This window comes from Neolamprologus multifasciatus, chromosome 11, assembly GCF_963576455.1.
Source record: "Neolamprologus multifasciatus chromosome 11, fNeoMul1.2, whole genome shotgun sequence".
Taxonomy (NCBI): domain Eukaryota; kingdom Metazoa; phylum Chordata; class Actinopteri; order Cichliformes; family Cichlidae; genus Neolamprologus; species Neolamprologus multifasciatus.
In genome coordinates, this window is record NC_140449.1 from 3,500,958 (window position 1) to 3,519,083 (window position 18,126).

The window sequence follows — 18,126 nt, forward strand, 5'->3', positions numbered from 1 at the left end:
GTCTTGATGTCAGTGGCTTCTATCTCCTCCTTTGGCCAGCCTATTACCCCAGCAGGGTACCTGATCACGGGCAGGGCGTACGTGTTGATGGCCCGGATCTTGTTCTTACCGTTCAACTGACTCCTCAGGACTTGCCTGACCCTCTGCAGGTACTTGGTGGTTGCAGCTTTCCTAGCGGCCTCTTCATGGTTCCCATTCACCTGCGGGATCCCCAGGTACTTGTAACTGTCCTCTATGTCTGCAATGTTGCCTTCTGGTAGTTCAATCCCCTCAGTTCTGACTACCTTCCCTCTCTTTGTTACCATCCGACTACACTTCTCCAGCCCGAACAACATTCCAATGTCATTGCTGTATAGCCTGGTAGTGTGGATCAGTGAATCGATGTCTCGTTCACTCTTGGCATACAGCTTGATGTCATCCATGTACAGTAGGTGGCTGACAACTGCTCCAATCTGTAGTTGGTATCCGTAGCCAGTCTTGTCAATTATCTCACTGAGGGGGTTCAGGCCTATGCAGAACAGCAGTGGGGACAGAGCATCTCCTTGGTAGATCTACAACACTAGAGGCCAACTCCAAGCCCATAGCACAAGTCACCATCAAGTGCGGGATATATATATATATATATACATACATATACACACACACACACACACACATATATATATATATATATATATATATATATATATATATATATATATATATATGAGGATGATGCAGTGTGGAAAAAACAAGGCTGGATTACTTACATGAAGAAGCAATCATCAGGGTTACATCTGTGAGCTAGGTTCTCCGCCTACATAAATAATACATCTAGAATTAAAAATGTATGAACAAAGTTATGAAATTTATCCTGTCACTCACCAATGCTTGCTTTTTATTATGTGGTTGGGTGAAGATACAGTAAGCCTCTGCTTTACTTCAGATTATTAGATTGTTGTGAAGCTCTTGCAAGATTTTTAGATTTAGTGTACATACTGATAGCAGTTAAATGCTTCATGTAGGTAATCAAGATTAGATTAGAAAATTAGAATTTTGCTTTCCCAACAACATTAAAATAAAATAACATAAAATAAAGTGAAAAAGACAACCAAAAATACTCAGTAACTTTATTGTCCCCAATGGGAAATTGATCTGCAGTATGTTAGTGATGGGTCGGTCACGAACGAAATGGCTCTTAGAGCCGGCTTTCTGACGTGAACGATGCGAGCCGTGTTTTTTTTTCTTTTCCCCTTTCTCTCAGCCTCTGTCTCGCACTTTTTTTCCGCTTCACTCAGCATGCGAGCCTTGTGCTTTGCGCTGGGCAGAGGGGGGAGGGGCGGTAGTTACACTCAGTAGCACAGGAACAGAGCGGGATGGAGAGAAAGAGAGCCAGGGACAACAACGTCACATTAGAAAGGTATAGTAATCATCCACAACTATTTTCAGTTGTAGATGATAAAGGATTCAGAAAGTTTATTCATGCAGGTCCATATGACAGAGAATGTGCATCTTCTTTTTGTTTTCATATTTTAATTTATATTTAATTGTGTTGTGGTTTGCAGTGTTTTGTGTTGTTTCATTTTAAATTTGTTTAAAAGGAAAAAGCTGAAAATTTAAATAGTTAAAAGTTGAAATGTGAATAGTTGATTTTTGTATTATATGATTTATTTATTACATTTTATGTGGAGTGAATAAATAAAAGTATATTTACGGTGGCCCCTACAGACAAAGCACATACAAACTTCAAACACGTAAAAACACGTAAAAACTCCAAAACACGTAAAAACTAAAAACACCTACAAAAGACAACAGAAGTGCTCCAGGATGCTAGGGGGCAGTGTTGAGCTTTTGTTACCTAGTGGCTACACAAGCCAGCAAGTACCAACGACCTGATTTGGTGTGTGGTAGTAACAGGTAAATGAACTTTTTTTTTTTTTTTAATTATTTGACTATATATGAATGCTTGTGTATAGATACACAAACAATACACATATGCTTTCATGCTTTCAATTGTGTAATTTAAGTGATCTAGGTAGCTCTGCTTTGGAAGTTCAGTTCATGCTAGAAATGTGTTTTGGAGTTTGTACGTGTTTTGTCTCTAGGGGCCACCGCATATATTTATTTATAAACATGTATAAATAAAACCACTTTTTTTTTACATTAGTAATTCCTTTTGTGCATAATTTTATATTATTGTTAATAATAAATTAATGAAAGCAACAAAACAACCTGAAGAGCCGGTTCGGAGCCGAAAGAGCCAGTTCTCTAAAAAGAGCCGGAAATCCCATCACTACAATATGTCACAAAAACACACACACACACACACACACACACACACACACACACACACACACACACAGAGTATATATTTTATATACTTCATAGCAACGACCGGAGGGAAGGAGCTGAAAATCATTAAAGAGAGGATGGTCTGAACATAACATGACAGAGGTCGCCTTCCTCTGCACCTGTCTGGGCCTGAAACCTCCCTGAAATCTGACCAGCAACTTTAACCAGGTCATATTGGTCAAACACAAACAGCATAGTTTACTAAGCTGTTTGTAGTATAATAGTCCAATTGTCAAAAAGACAAAGCATGTGCAATATAGTATATAAAATGCTGCACCTGCTTTGTAGTCTTTGGGTGAATCATTTTGTAACTGTTTTTTGTAACTATGGAGGGTAAATAATAAATAATACTGTCCTCCAGAGAGCCAAGTCTTTTTAAGAAGAAATATTTCTATATTAAAGCAAATTATTAAAGTATTATATTAAAGTGAGCGGAGAAAATCGTACAGTTACAAAATAAATCTAACACAATCATTCAATATACATTTATCACATATTAAAATTGTAAGGTGAAAATTATTTAACTTTAAAGTGAATGAATCTGTGGGTTGAGTTACTGAATGTCCAATACTCCATATTTTAACAGGCAACATTTCCCTTTCCAAGCGTGCTAAATACAGCTATTAAACAGCACTAAACATTGCCATGGGAACAAGCTTCATATTGTGAGTTATGTTGACTCATCCTCTCGTCCCCTAACTCACAAGTCAGGATTATGAAATAGCTAAATGATGTCTACTGTAAAATGTACATGTTGATGTTTTACAGGACCTAGTTCTTTCTCATTTACAAATATCGGATGCTCAGTTCCTGCTTCACTTTGACAACACCCCAGCAGCTGATTGTGGTTTACAAGAGACTTGCACAGATTCTTAAAGTTTACTTTGGCTGACCATTGTTTAAAAAAACTGTGTTTAGACTCGAATCTCATGCACATATGACGTATTACAGGTCCCTGGGCAATAATCTGAGAGGGAAGATGCAGCATATAATGTTGCTTTGGGATTACATTGTTATCTGGTAACAGTTGCCTGAATTTCTTAAGATGATTTTCTATCATTTTTTTTAGTTTGGACACAGTTTGTAAAGACACAACTGGGGTAAAAAGTATTTTAACAATTTCAATTCAATCCAAAATAATCGGGATAAAGGGATTTTTCTCTACAATACTGTCCAATAAGAATGGCAACATCTTGATCAATATAAGCATTTGTCCAGAGGATTGTTTGAGTCTGTTGTCACTTGAAGCTCGAGTAGCAGTAAAAAAAAAAATTATGAATTATAGAACATTTTTTGAGACATTTTATTAAATTCAATCAGTTTATATTCCAAAATCTCTTTTTACCAAAGTCTGTTTTTGTTTCATAATGGTGTATTTATTTCAGGTCATTTAACAACTGAATTTCTTAGTCAGGCAATCAGGGTCAGTGGGTGGGACCTAAACGCTCATTGGCTGCTGCTTAAAATTAAAGTGTCTAAAAATGTTTCCATTATTAAAATAAATAAATAAATATATATATATATATATATATCCATCCATCTTCATCCGCTTTATCCGGGGCCGGGTCGCGGGGGCAGCAGCCTAAGCAAAGAGGCCCAGACCTCCCTCTCCCCAGCCACCTCCTCCAGCTCATCCGGGGGAACACCAAGGCGTTCCCAGGCCAGCCGAGAGATATAATCTCTCCAGCGTGTCCTGGGTCTGCCCCGGGGCCTCCTCCCGGTGGGACATGCCTGGAACACCTCACCCAGGAGGCGCCCAGGGGGCATCCTTACCAGATGCCCAAACCACCTCAGCTGGCTCCTTTCGATGTGGAGCAGCAGCGGCTCTACTCTGAGCCCCTCCCGGATGGCCGAACTTCTCACCCTATCTCTAAGGGAGATGCCAGCTACCCTTCGGATGGAAGCTCATTTCCGCCGCTTGTATCCGCGATCTCGTCCTTTCGGTCACTACCCACAGCTCGTGGCCATAGGTGAGGGTAGGGACGTAGATCGACCGGTAAATTGAGAGCTTCGCTTTTACACTCAGCTCCCTCTTCACCACGACGGACCGGTGCAGCGTCTGCATTACTGCAGCTGCAGCCCCAATCCGTCTGTCGATCTCCGGCTCCCTTCTCCCATCACTCGCGAACAGGACCCTGAGATACTTGAACTCCTCCACTTGGGGCAGGACCTCATCCCCGACCCGGAGTGGGCACTCCACCCTTTTCCGGCTGAGAACCATGGCCTCAGATTTGGAGGTGCTGATCCTCATTCCCGCTGCTTCACACTCCAGTGCGAGCTGGAGGCCCTCACCCGATGAAGCCAACAGAACCACATCATCCGCAAAGATCAGAGATGAGATCCTGAGGCCACCAAAGCGAAAGCCCTCCGCCACTTGGCTGCGCCTAGAAATCCTGTCCATAAAAATTATGAACAGAACCGGTGACAAAGGGCAGCCCTGGCGGAGCCCATCACCCACCGGGAACGAGTCCGACTTATTGCCGGCAATGCGAACCAAGCTCTTGCAACGGTTGTATAGGGATCGAATGGCCCGTAGCAATGGGCCAGACACCCCATACTCCCGCAACACCTCCCACAGGACACCCCGAGGGACACGGTCGAATGCCTTCTCCAAGTCCACAAAACACATGTAGACTGGTTGGGCAAACTCCCATGCACCCTCAAGTATCCTCGAGAGGATGAAGAGCTGGTCCAGTGTTCCGCGACCAGGACGAAAACCGCATTGTTCCTCCTGCATCAGAGGTTCGACTAGCGGACGAACTCTCCTTTCCAGCACCCTGGCATAGACTTTCCCGGGGAGGCTGAGGAGTGTGATCCCCCTGTAGTTGGAACACACCCTCCGGTCCCCCTTCTTAAAGATGGGGACCACCACCCCGGTCTGCCAATCCACGGGTACTGCCCCTGATCTCCACGCAACATTGCAGAGGCGTGTCAGCCAGGACAGCCCTACAACGTCCAGAGCCTTCAGGAACTCGGGGCGGACCTCATCAACACCAGGGGCTCTGCCACCAAGGAGTTGTTTAACTGCCTCAGTGACCTCGCCCCCAGAAATTGGCGGGTCATTCCCCTCATCCCCAGACTCTGCTTCCTCCTTGGAAGACGCGTCAGTGGGATTAAGGAGGTCCTCGAAGTATTCCTTCCACCGCCTGACAATTTTCTCAGTCGACATCAGCAGCGCTCCGCCAGCACTATACACAGTGCAGGTAGAGCACCGCTTTCCCCTCCTGAGACGCCTGACGGTTTGCCAGAACCTCTTCGAGGCAGTCCGAAAGTCTTTTTCCATGGCCTCTCCGAACTCCTCCCACACCCGAGTTTTTGCTTCAGCCACTGCCCGAGTCGCATTCCGCTTGGCCTGTCGATACCTGTCGGCTGCCTCCGGAGTCCCACATGCTAACCAAGCCCGATAGGACTCCTTCTTCAGCCTGGTGGCTCCCTTCACCTCTGGTGTCCACCATTTGGTTCGGGGATTACCACCACGGCAGGCACCAACCACCTTGCGGCCGCAGCTCAATGCAGCAGCTTCGGCAATGGAGGCGCTGAACATGGTCCATTCGGACTCGATGTCCCCAGCCTCCCTCGGATTGCTGTTGAAGCTCTGCCGGAGGTGTGCGTTGAAGATCTCGCGGACTGGGGCCTCTGCTAGTCGTTCCCAGCACACCCTCACTACGCGTTTAGGTGCACCAGGTCTGTCCAGCGTCCTCCCCCGCCACCTGATCCAACTCACCACCAGGTGGTGATCAGTTGACAGCTCAGCCCCTCTCTTTACCCGAGTGTCCAGAACATATGGTCGCAGGTCTGGTGATACGATTACAAAATCGATCATCGACCTACGGCCTAGAGCGTCCTGGTGCCACGTGCACTTATGGACACTCTTATGTTCGAACAAGGTGTTCGTTATGGCCAAACTGTGATTAGCACAGAAGTCCAATAACAAAGCACCGCTCGGGTTCAGATCAGGGAGGCCGTTCCTCCCAATCACACCCCTCCAGGTCTCGCTGTCATTACCCACGTGAGCATTGAAGTCTCCCAGCAGGACAACAGAGTCTCCAGGTGGAGCACCTTCCAGCACCCCGCCCAGGGACTCTAAGAAGGCTGGGTACTCCGAACTGCCACTCGGCGCATAAGCGCAGATGACAGTCAGGACCCGTTCCCCGACCCTAAGGCGCAGGGAACAAACCCTCTCGTCCACCGGGAAAAACCCCAACGTACCGGCAGCAAGCCGAGGGGATATTAGAATACCCACCCCAGCCCGCCGCCTCTCACCAGGGGCAACTCCAGACTGAGACAGAGTCCAGCCCCTCTCCAGGAGACTGGTTCCAGAGCCCAAGCCGTGCGTAGAGGCGAGCCCGACTATATCTAGCCGGTACCTCTCAACCTCACGCACTAACTCAGGCTCCTTCCCCACCAGAGAGGTGACATTCCATGTCCCTATTGCCAGTCTTGGCAGCCGGGGGTCAGTCCGCCAGGGCCTCCGCTCCTGGCCGCCACCCGGCACACAATGCACCCGACCCCTATGGCGCCTCCTGCGGGTGGTGGGCCTGCGGGAGGATGGGCCCATGTCTCCTCTTCGGGCTGTGCCCGGCCGGGCCCCATGGACTAAGGCCCGGCCACCAGACGCTCGCCCTCGGGCACCCTCCCCGGGCCTGGCTCCAGGGCGGGGCCCCGGTAACCCTATCCCGGGCAGGGTAAACTGTTCCCTCGGTGTTTTTTTCATGGGGGTCTTCTGAATCGCTCTTTGTCTGGTCCCTCACCCAGGACCAATTTGCCATGGGAGACCCTACCAGGGGTCAAAAGCCCCCAGACAACATAGCCCCTGGGATCCCTGGGACACACAAACCCCTCCACCACGATAAGGTTGCGATTCATGGAGGAGTATATATATATATATATATATATATATATATCGTAGTGAAGTACATATTTAATAAATATGTATTTATTAAATATGTATGTATATATATATATATATATATATATATATATATATATATATATATATATATATATATATATATATATCGTAGTGAAATACATATTTAATAAAATATTGTAAAAATACATAATGTAAAATAAAAATTTTACATTATGTATTTTTACAATACAAAAGAGACTTTAATGTTAAGGCAACAAAACAAATCCCACACCTCCAACATGCCATCTTCTTTGGGAAAAAGACCTGAAAGAAGTTCTTGGCGGGCAGACGGTTAGTAGAGGTCAATACCAAGTTTGAAGGGGTGGTTTATACCAAGTCTGCATTTAAGTTGTGCAGTAATGTGATTGTAAAGAGCCTACCACAGTCATAGTAATTGATGGGTTATTTGTTAAAATTAGTTTTTCGAATGCAGGTTCATTATGCATGTTATGTTCACGTTTTACAAGCTTGACACAGACGAAAATGTGTAACACTACCTCCCCCCTGGCTGCCCTCATGTGGCTCTGTCCATTATCTCACTGTTTGAATCAAGGACACAGCAGGTTCGGACTGGATTCTGTTAAGGTAATTAACATTTGCTTACAAACATTTCGGGTTGTTTTAGCTTTGACTTACTGTAGTAACATCAGTCGTGGTCAAATATTAAGTTTCGAGGCAGTATTATCAGTTGACTACTAATGGGTAGTTAGCCAAAACTGCCAGCTAGCTAGCTTACCTCATACAGTTTGCTGAATTGTTAGCATGCAGTGAGAGTTTACAGTTATTAATGGTGCTAGTTGGGTAAATTTAGTTTCGTGTTCAATATATAACTACAGTTGATATCCGCCTTTGCAAAAGTCCGTTTTGGGTGTCCCACCCACGGAAAATAAAAAGCTGCAGTGTATTTTTTTCCTTCTTAAGCCGCGCGCTCTCTGTCTGCACTGTGCTTGGTGTGTTTGTGTGTGCGACTTGGGAGGACCGATACTGGTTTGAGACAAATCTCACAATCGGGCTCATAACTTTACAACGCTGTTTTCAAATTCACTTAAGGATAACTTAAGCCTGCAGCTCCAGCACCAGTCAAACTGTCGTCTTACATCCAGTGTTCCCTGCTGCTTAATTTTTTTTGTTATGGAAAAAGACAGGGGTGTAGGACAGATCTATATTTAGCTTAAATGAGGATTTACTTAAGTGATCAAGAGTTAACTCTCAAAATTACACTTAACCAACATGAGTTTATTCAAATTTTATTTGCAAGTCCAGTTTGGGTAATGAAATTAAAGATAACACAAGGGAATAAAATAACGCACATTCATGAAAGACATCTTTACCTATAGATTTACTTTAAGCTTCATTTCCAGCAGATTATGATTAATCATATAAACTATTGTAAGTTGGAGATGTGAACTTACTTCCAATTATTTATGTTGTAAACTATTCATATAAATCAGGTCACTCTAACCTTGCTGAAGTGAGGTAACATTTTTTTCTTATGGATGAAGTGGCCTAATCTGAGCTTTGATCATTTGTTGAATGATTTGACAAGCAGTTGGGCACTATTAGTTTTAGTTTGAAAACTAGTTTGGAATAGCCTTGTCATAAATTTTAAGTGAGCAATTTTATAAGACTTAACCATGGAAGTAACACAGGCTCTACTTAGTCTGTCTTTTGCACCTTATCCAGGTGTCTGATTGCATAGACTTTGGATCCATGGCAGGTGGTGTCTTGACTCAGTTTTTCTTTTTGACCCAAACATATATGTTTTTCTGTCCTCGGGGAAAAGTTCTTACAAAAACTACACCAGTAAATCATGGAGGGTTTGGATGATTGCAACCTTTCGGTTCTAAATGGTAGGCCAAGCATATGCATATTTATGCAAATTAATGTCTAAATGAATTTTGTGTTGCACACACTGACAGTGACCTACATAGAATCAGTTTTATGTTGTCAAATCAATAAATTATTTAAATTACATTTAAATGCACTGCAAAAACCCACCTCCTTAATACTAGAAAAATACACTTATTTTTGGTGAAGATTTGCTTAAAACAAGTGAAATTATCTGCCCATGGGGTAAGTGTTTTTTTCTTAATAAGATTTCTTGAAGAGATTTAAATAAAGCTAAAAATAAGTCTTTTACACTTATTCCAGGCAACAAATCAGAACAATTGAAACTTAAAATAAGCTTTAACCACTTGTTCTAAGTGAAATGTTGAAGAAATTAAATCTGAAAATAGGCATAAAATACTTATTCTAATGAACAAATCAAGGCAAATAATCTAAAAACTAGTACATTAAATCATTTTAAAGATATTTCTTCTTTTTAAATTTAGCTAAACACTACTTTAAGATTATATTGCTGATTAAGGACAAAACAAAACTGAAACAGAGCAAAAGTGTCCATCTTTATTTGTCCACTTTAACAATAACCTGCAGATAATAAAGATACAATTGAACAGTACAGGTCCAACATTATGAGTTTGTTTAAGTGGTTTCAACATTTCAACAGCCTTAGGGGTTTCGCCATTGCCCCATTAAAATTGACGAGTGACATAGGAAGACCACAAAGATTCAAATTTCTTCCGAGTGACACCAAATACCACAAAACTTGTCTGGGTGAGTAAATGAACATTTTCCATTTTAGAAATAAGACCCAGATTGAAAAAACAAAACAGAAGTGCCCTCTCCTAATCTTATCTGAAATTTACACACTACTTTCCAATAAATGCATGCCATTCTGCCAGGGCTTTTCTGTAAGATGATGTAGTGTCATGCTCATGAATGGCATCCTGGAGAACTTCTGTCTGAATGACAGACAGCAGGGTTGCCACGCATTTGGGGTAAGTCAGATGGAGTGCATAAAAGTATGCCATCACATATATTATAGCCTCACCAAGTTTTTCTTTGTCAAAAGTTGTAACTGGTAAATTACCAACAGCAATGACACACTTGCAGCCATCAAACATCACTACTGGACATGACAAGCTTCGTTTCTGGAGGACACCATCTGGATCTTCTGTAGGCTGCAAGACACAAAAGACATGACAGTTAACATCTTATGTTAATTGTATGTTTTTTTGCTGGGATTTGGTCATAACGTCGGAGGCGTCATTATCTTGTTCTTTGTTGGTTACACACATTTTATAGTAGTTTTGACTTATGGTTTATCAGTGTCAAGCGACTCCTTATGTGACCACACTTGTGTACATTAAATACGTTCTAAATTAATGAAAACAATAAATTATAGATTTAAGTCTTTCGGCTGAAACCGAAAAAGCATTTTTGAGTCATGTTTGACCGAAATATTTCGTTTGCCAAATTTTCTGTAGATCTTTATAAGCAAATTTTACAAAACTTACCTTCGGGACATGTAGAAATGCTTCAGAAGCATTCCCCATCTTTTTTGGTGGATGGGCAGGTGTGGGAAAGAGCGTTGGAAGAGCCTTCATCAGTGCAAGGTGGGCTTCAGCTGGACAAAGCAAAAACAAACCTTCATAAACATTCATTCATTCATTCATTCATTCATTTATTTATTCATTTCAGGCACAACAAAATACATATATTGAACATAAAGTGCACAAAACAAAAAACAAAAGTTACCTGAAAAGGAGTGGGACGAAGAAAACTTATTAAATCCCACCCCTATACTCACTCATCAACAAAAAACAATAAGCTTCCCACCAACAAACCATCAACAGCCCCGGGCACATGCAAGCATCTCAACGGCAGCTCGCAACAACAATTAGAACCATCATAACTAAATACAGAAAATATAATCTCTTATATTATAATAATAATTATAAATTGCGGTACCACAGGTAACAGGCAATAATAATTACATAGTGACAAACACACATACATATACATACATACATATATATCTACACACATATACATACATATGCACACACTTTTTTTTTTTTTTTTTGGAATCCATACCAGCAATGGTAAGAGAACAGACATTACAGAGCACACTAAAACCATCATTGAGTATACTGTGACCAGACCAACTGTTTGTAGAGGAATTTAAATCTATGAATATTTTTGCATTGTTTCAGTTGTAAACTCAGACTGTTCCAGATTTTCACACCACATACAGACACACAAAAACCTTTACGGGTTGTTCGAGTTCTGGGTAATTTGAATTCCCTGAAGCCTCTCACATTATAAACCCTTTCTCGAATTTCAAATATAATTTGTAAATTTGTAGGTAGAAGTTTATTAAAGGCTTTGTATAAGATTATAGATGTATTGTAATTAACCAGATCCTGGAATTTAAGTAACTTTGCCTGAAGAAAGAGTTTGTGAGTATGATCTAGATAACCAGCCTTGTGAATAATACGCAGTGCTCGTTTCTGTACTGTGACTAATGGATTAGTTGTATTTTTATATGTGTTTCCCCACACTTCCACACAATATGTAAGATATGGAAGAACCAGGGTACAGTACAGAGTACAAAGTGCATCTTTATCAAGGTATGGTTTCACTTTGTTCAAAACTGCGAGGCTTCTGGAAATTTTGGTTTTTATGTGTCTGACGTGTGGTTTCCATGAAATTTTGTTATCAATTACGACTCCCAAAAATTTGTTTTCACTCACATTATCAATTGGTACACCTTCAGTGATAATTGGTAATTCTATATTATATTTTAAATTACCGAAAAACATTGCTTTAGTTTTATTTATATTTAATGATAATTTATTTATATCCATCCATTTTTTTATTAATTTTAGCTCCCTGTTTACGGTCATTACAAGATCAGTATAATCATCGCTACTAAAAAATATGTTGGTGTCATCTGCGAACAGTATGAGTTTAAGTACTTGAGAAACATCAAAAATATCATTTATGTATACATTGAAAAGTTTTGGTCCCAACACTGACCCTTGGGGAACACCACATGTAATACCAAGTTTCTCTGAATGGTAATGCCCTATGCTAACATATTGTTCCCGACCCGTTAGGTAACTTTTTAACCAGTTACCAGCTTTCCCTCGAATACCATATCATTCCAATTTATCCAATAAAATTGAGTGACTGATTGTGTCGAAGGCCTTTTTGAGATCAACAAAAATACCAACTGCATATTTATTTTTATCCAGTGCATTAGTAATTTCTTCTACTGCCTCAATTATCGCCATTGAAGTGGTTCTTTGCGTTCTGAAACCATACTGACCAACATTTATTATTTGATGTTTTTCAAGGAATTTTTCTAATCTTGAATTAAAAAGTTTTTCCAGAATTTTTGAGAATTGAGGCAGTAGAGAAATAGGCCTATAATTGGTAAAACTGTGTTTGTCATTACTTTTATATAGTGGTATTACTTTCGCAATTTTCATTTTTTTTGGAAAACAACCGGACTGAAATGATAAATTACAGACATATGTTAAGGGACTAGCAATATTCAGAATAACCTGTTTAACTACAGACATATTTATGTCATGATAATCCATTGAATACTTACTTTTACATTTTAATGTGATATTTATTACTTCTTGCTCATTTGTAGCTGAGAGGAACAGTGAAAAGGGATTTGATTTTATATTACTGATATTTTCATTTTTTTGACACGGGATGTCCGCTGCTAGTTCAGGGCCAACATTTATAAAAAATTTATTGAACCCATCTACAATGTTACTCATGTTATGATTTTCACCATTTGCATCAATGAAACATTCAGGATATGATGTTCCAGAAGATCCTTGTTTAATTAAGTTATTTAACACATCCCAAGTTCCTTTTACATTGTTTTTATTTTCATATAATCTTCTTCTATAATAAAGTTGTTTACTTGTTCTTATAATATCAGTCAATTTATTTCTATATGTTTTATATCTTTGTTCCACTTCTTTTGTTTTTACTTTGATGAACTGTTTATACAGATTGTTTTTCTTTTTGCAAGCATTGATAATTCCTTTTGTGAACCAAGGACTTTTTATCTTTTTTTTCTTTGTCTTGTGTTCATTTACAGGACAATGTTTATTGTACAACATAGTGAATATATCTAGGAAATTATCCTAAGCCTTGTCCACATCTGACTCTTCATACACCGAACTCCAATCTTGTTGTGCTAAATCGAAATTGAAGGCATGAATTGCTTCTTCATTTATTGTTCGCTTTGCTATCGTAATCTTGGTATCTATTTTTTTTAAATCACAGTCACACAAAGTAAAAACTGGTAAGTGGTCAGTTATGTCACAGACAAGGAGGCCACTATTAATTTGGAAATCCATGACATTAGTAAAAATGTTGTCAATAATAGTGGCGCTATGTGATGTTATTCTGCTTGGCTTTGTTATTGTTGGATATAGTGATAAGCTGTACATCGTGTCAGTAAAGTCATCAATGGCTTTTAATCTTGTTGGATTTAGCAAGTCAATATTAAAATCACCACAGATGAATAGTGATTTTTGGTTCACCGAAGCAAACATTTTTTCTATCCATTCATAAAAAGTGTCAATACTTGAACTGGGTGTCCGATATATGCAACTTATTATAACATTTCTCTTTTTTTCATTCATGATCTCAATAGTCAAACATTCCAAAATTCCATCAATAGCCATAGACATAGTTGTTACATTATATTTTATAGAGTTATGAACATATATAGCAACCCCGCCGCCCGCCTTATTTAATCTATTCATGTATTTTAAATCATATCCATTCAAACAGAAATCTATTCCTTTATCGACATTGAACCAAGTTTCAGTGATGGCTATAACACTGAAGGGGCGAGAAAATTGTTGCAAGTAGTCCTTAATGAAATCAAAATTAGAGTACATACTTCTGCTGTTAAAATGAATTAATGAGAGCTTCCCGTCTAGGTTGATTTTTTTTTCATATTGTTCCTGTGTGAAATAATTACAATTTTTAACAAAAGAAGAAAGAAAATTACTTTCAGAATCTATTTCTGGGTCTATTATATTATGCTCCTTATATTCACAATCTAGATCAATTACTTTCTGTTGGAGAATTGATTTCAACGTGTCCATGTCGACGTGTCCGCCGCTCGAGATCCACAATTCGTCTGTCCTTCTCGGCATTTTGGAGGCGTAGCTGTTCTACCTCCTCCAAAAGCCCCAGAAGCAGCTCCTGCTGCGCCCTGATTGCGGCCACGTCTCCGCACAGTGCTCCGAGTGAGGTTTTTATATCCTCGACCTCCTCTGGTGTTGGGCCTTTCTTGGGTGGCATACTGTCTTTAGTTTTTGTTACTCGTGAGTCTCCAATAAATATTTATCTTAACCAGCCATTCCAGTCCAGGAGTCCTTTCTTCTTTTATTTTAACTGGCGAGCTAGCAGCTGCTGGTAGCTAATGCTAATTTTTGCTAAAGCTAATTTCTTGAATATGAGATTAACTGTCTGTTTCTTAAAGCTGTAAAGCCAGAGTATAATAGTCTGTGGGTTTACTCAGAAGAGCTTCCAGAAAGCAGCAAACTCAGGCCTGCTGGGCGAGGTCTGTTTCTCGGAGAAGTTTGAAAAGTTTGAATATTACCGGCTGAACGGCTCTGAGCTGTGAGCGACCGTCTTGCTTGATTACTCCCAGCTGACTGCGACAATGAACGGCCAGATGTACATAAATCTTAAAGGATGAGAACTTTGTATTCAAATGGTAAAACTTACTTTTGTCCATGGTCATTGGTGGATTCATTGCCTTCTTTGACACACCGTAGAACTCTACCCTGGAGCAGAATTCTTCCCATCTCAGTTTTACTTGACTGATGAATTTGTTGTTGTGGGGATCCAAAATTCTGCGAAGCTCACCCAACGCCTACAATAAGTTTAAAAAAAATAAGTAAACAAATAAAATCAAAATAACTTTACTACCACACCAAATATATTTGAAATTAAAGTGATTATTGATTAACTCTTCCAAAAACTTACATGATGCAATTCTTTAAAGCATGGATATGCATCCAAGATGAGGTGAGCTCTGTTCTCCTCTTTCATGGTGTCTGAGTCAATGAAGGATCTTCTGGCTTCAAACTCGAGGTCTAATATCTGGGACACATCTTCTTGGTTTGGTTTTGCCTTCTTGCACATTTCTTGTAATGTTTTGTAATGTCTTGCTTGTATTTGCCGACTATCCTTGTCAGCTAAGATAGAGAGAAGTACAAGAGCATTTTGGTTTTTCATTGTTACTGAAGTAGACTTCCACAAAACATTAGCTACTGCTGGCTGTGTGTTGATAACCATTTTACAAAATTACATGTATGTACTCACATGAAGTGGAGGCATCGTCAGAATTTCTGACAGGTGATAACAGAGTAGATGCACCACTGGAAGAACTGCGATCAGCATCTTCATCATCAGCTTCTTCATCCCTTGGGGAGAGGTCAGTGAGCCTTCTCTTGGGCCGTCCCCTCTCCGGTGTTGGTCCTTGCCTTTTTACTGGGGTTTTCATATTTTGCAGCCTTTTTTGTAACTTGGCATTAATGCTCTCCTGGTGAAAATACATATATATCATGGCCCCTGAACAAAACAAAATGATTTATATATGAGACACAAATACAAGAACTTACGTGTTTTACGCTTGCATCATTATCCTGCAGCATAGGATAATATTCCACAACTTTTTTAGCCATTGCAGTGATTTCGGTCTTAGAGGGGTATCGCTCCATTTGGCCTTGGCTCGCTCTCAAAAGGGACACCATACTTGTGATTGTATTTCTCACCAATCTGCATCTCAGTTCTTTTGACATGACGCATGCCTGTTCCCTGCCAGAGCAGGCCAACTCCAGGTAACTCTTTCGGCATTTCTCCAACTCACTGTCGGTGTACACAACATATTCCGGAGGACTGGGGAGCTGCAAGGTTTTCAGCTGGCTTACATTAGCATCAGCAGTTGGAGGGCCTGTTGCAACTACCCTGGGTGAAGAAGTTGTTTCAGGTTTCTGTGGTAAAGGATGGTCTTCCTGGTTTAGGGTGAGAAAATAAAAATGTCAAGTACTGCTAAAATAAAAGCATACTTTCTGGAGATTAGTTGAACTAAATATTTTTTACATAATACCTCAGGATGAATTATTGACCACACATGTTTTCTTCTGAGAAAGTTCTCAGGCCCAGAAAAAAGGTCCCTCAGATCATCACGGGTCAATGTTAAAAGCATGCGCTCATCAATGCTTGCAGCTAACAAAAAGACAAACACCAGTTAAACTGTGCAAGCACATAACTGCACAAACAAAACTGTTTTTTATTTATTTATGTATATATATATATATATATATATATATATATATATATATATATATATATATATATATATATATACACAAATATATTATGAAATATAACCTTTAAAGACATATACTGTTACATCATCCAGCTTCTCCATTGCTCAGTCACCTGCAAGACAAATGTTTACAATTAGTGTTATGTTAAAAACATTTGAAAAGTTGAATCTTAATTGAGTCCCATGAGAATCAAATTGATTCACGTCAAAGAATCGTTTTGATTTGAAAGCTATAATAGAAAAGAAATGTCCAGACAGCCAGGCTGAGGTCTGAAAGGGTTATACAATATTGCCCGGTGAACTTTTACTCACCCAGATTTGTGTCATTGAATTTCATCAATAAGATTATGCTGACTAGGGCTGCCACAAATGATTATTTTGATAGTCGACTAGTCACCGATTATTTTTGCGATTAGTCGACTAATCAGATCATCATCCATTGGACGTAAAATGTACAATTCATAAAAAAATTAATTATTCATAAAAAAATTAATTTCACAGTACTCGATACAGTTATAGATCCAGAGGGCAGATTCTTAATCATTAAACTATCTATACTTGATAAAAAGCTATGTATTGTAAGTGTATATGGTCCAAATGCTGATGATCCCTCATTCTTTCACGGTTTTTTCAGTGCACTCTCTGAACACTTAGATGGCACACTTGTGCTTGGAGGCGACCTCAACCTTGGACTGAATGAAGAAATGGATAGGCTCAATACAGCAGGAACTCAGCGTAATTGGCAGTCCACAAATATAATCAAACAGTATATGAGCGACTTTGGTCTTTGCGATGCATGGCGCTCCCTTCACCCCACCAGTAAGGAATATACTTTTTTTTCACATGTTTATCACTCCTACTCTCGTCTAGATTATTTTTTGGTCAGCAGCTCACTGCTGAGTGACGTTTCAGACACTGAGATTCACCCTATAGTTGTCAGCGATCATGCTCCTGTATCTTTAACACTAATGCACAAGAATAATACTATGCCAAGTAAAAACTGGAGATTTAATACATCACTGCTTAAAGATGAAGACTTTATTAAATATTTTAAAAAAGAGTGGACTTCATATTTAGACTTTAATGACACTCCCGGAACATCAGCTTCTGTTTTATGGGAAGCAGGGAAAGCTGTGATGAGAGGTAAAATAATTTCTTTCTCATCACATAAAAAGAAAAAAGAAAACAAAAATATTCAGGAATTAGAAAAAAACATCAAATCACTAGAAGAAGCCTACGCGTCCCACCAAGATCAGGAAACATTGAACAAAATACGCAAAACAAAACTAGAATTAAATGAGATAATTGATAGAAAAACAAAATTCTTAGTACAAAGACTACGCTTACAAAATTATGAACATAGTAATAAATCCGGTAAATTTCTAGCAAACCAGTTAAAAATAAATAAAGAAAAAACAACTATATGTGCTGTTCAAGATTCATCTGGGAACACAATATATGAACCGAAACAAATAAACAACATTTTCAGGGATTTCTATAAAACGTTGTATTCACCACAAATAAACCCATCTAAAAAGGAAATTGATCAATTTTTAGACAACATAACTCTCCCAAAATTATTAGACTCTCAAGCAATGGCACTGGATTCGCCACTGACATCAGGTGAACTCCAGGAAGCCCTGATAAATATGTC

At 39.8% G+C, this 18,126-nt stretch overlaps 1 protein-coding gene across 1 annotated transcript; it reads right to left on the bottom strand.

The window, feature by feature from the left end:
- Positions 1-9,635: 9,635 nt before the first annotated feature.
- On the bottom strand, positions 9,636-16,350 carry LOC146507620 (uncharacterized). The gene is made up of 7 exons (XM_085176484.1): positions 16,251-16,350; positions 15,763-16,155; positions 15,464-15,683; positions 15,125-15,336; positions 14,864-15,011; positions 10,603-10,712; positions 9,636-10,266 (listed from the first exon to the last, which is right to left on the bottom strand). The coding sequence occupies exons 1-7, from the start codon at positions 16,347-16,349 to the stop codon at positions 9,955-9,957; spliced, it is 1,494 nt and encodes a 497-aa protein (XP_085032610.1). The 5' UTR covers position 16,350; the 3' UTR covers positions 9,636-9,954.
- Positions 16,351-18,126: the final 1,776 nt, after the last annotated feature.

Excerpts from the sequence above, each read along its gene's own strand:
- LOC146507620 (XM_085176484.1), bottom strand. The coding sequence starts at position 16,349 with ATGCTTTTAACATTGACCCGTGATGATCTGAGGGACCTTTTTTCTGGG. Across the intron at positions 16,156-16,250 it reads GGTCAATAATTCATCCTGAG|GAAGACCATCCTTTACCACA; the intron begins GTATTATGTAAA and ends ACCCTAAACCAG. Across the intron at positions 15,684-15,762 it reads ATGATGCAAGCGTAAAACAC|GAGAGCATTAATGCCAAGTT; the intron begins GTAAGTTCTTGT and ends TATTTTCACCAG.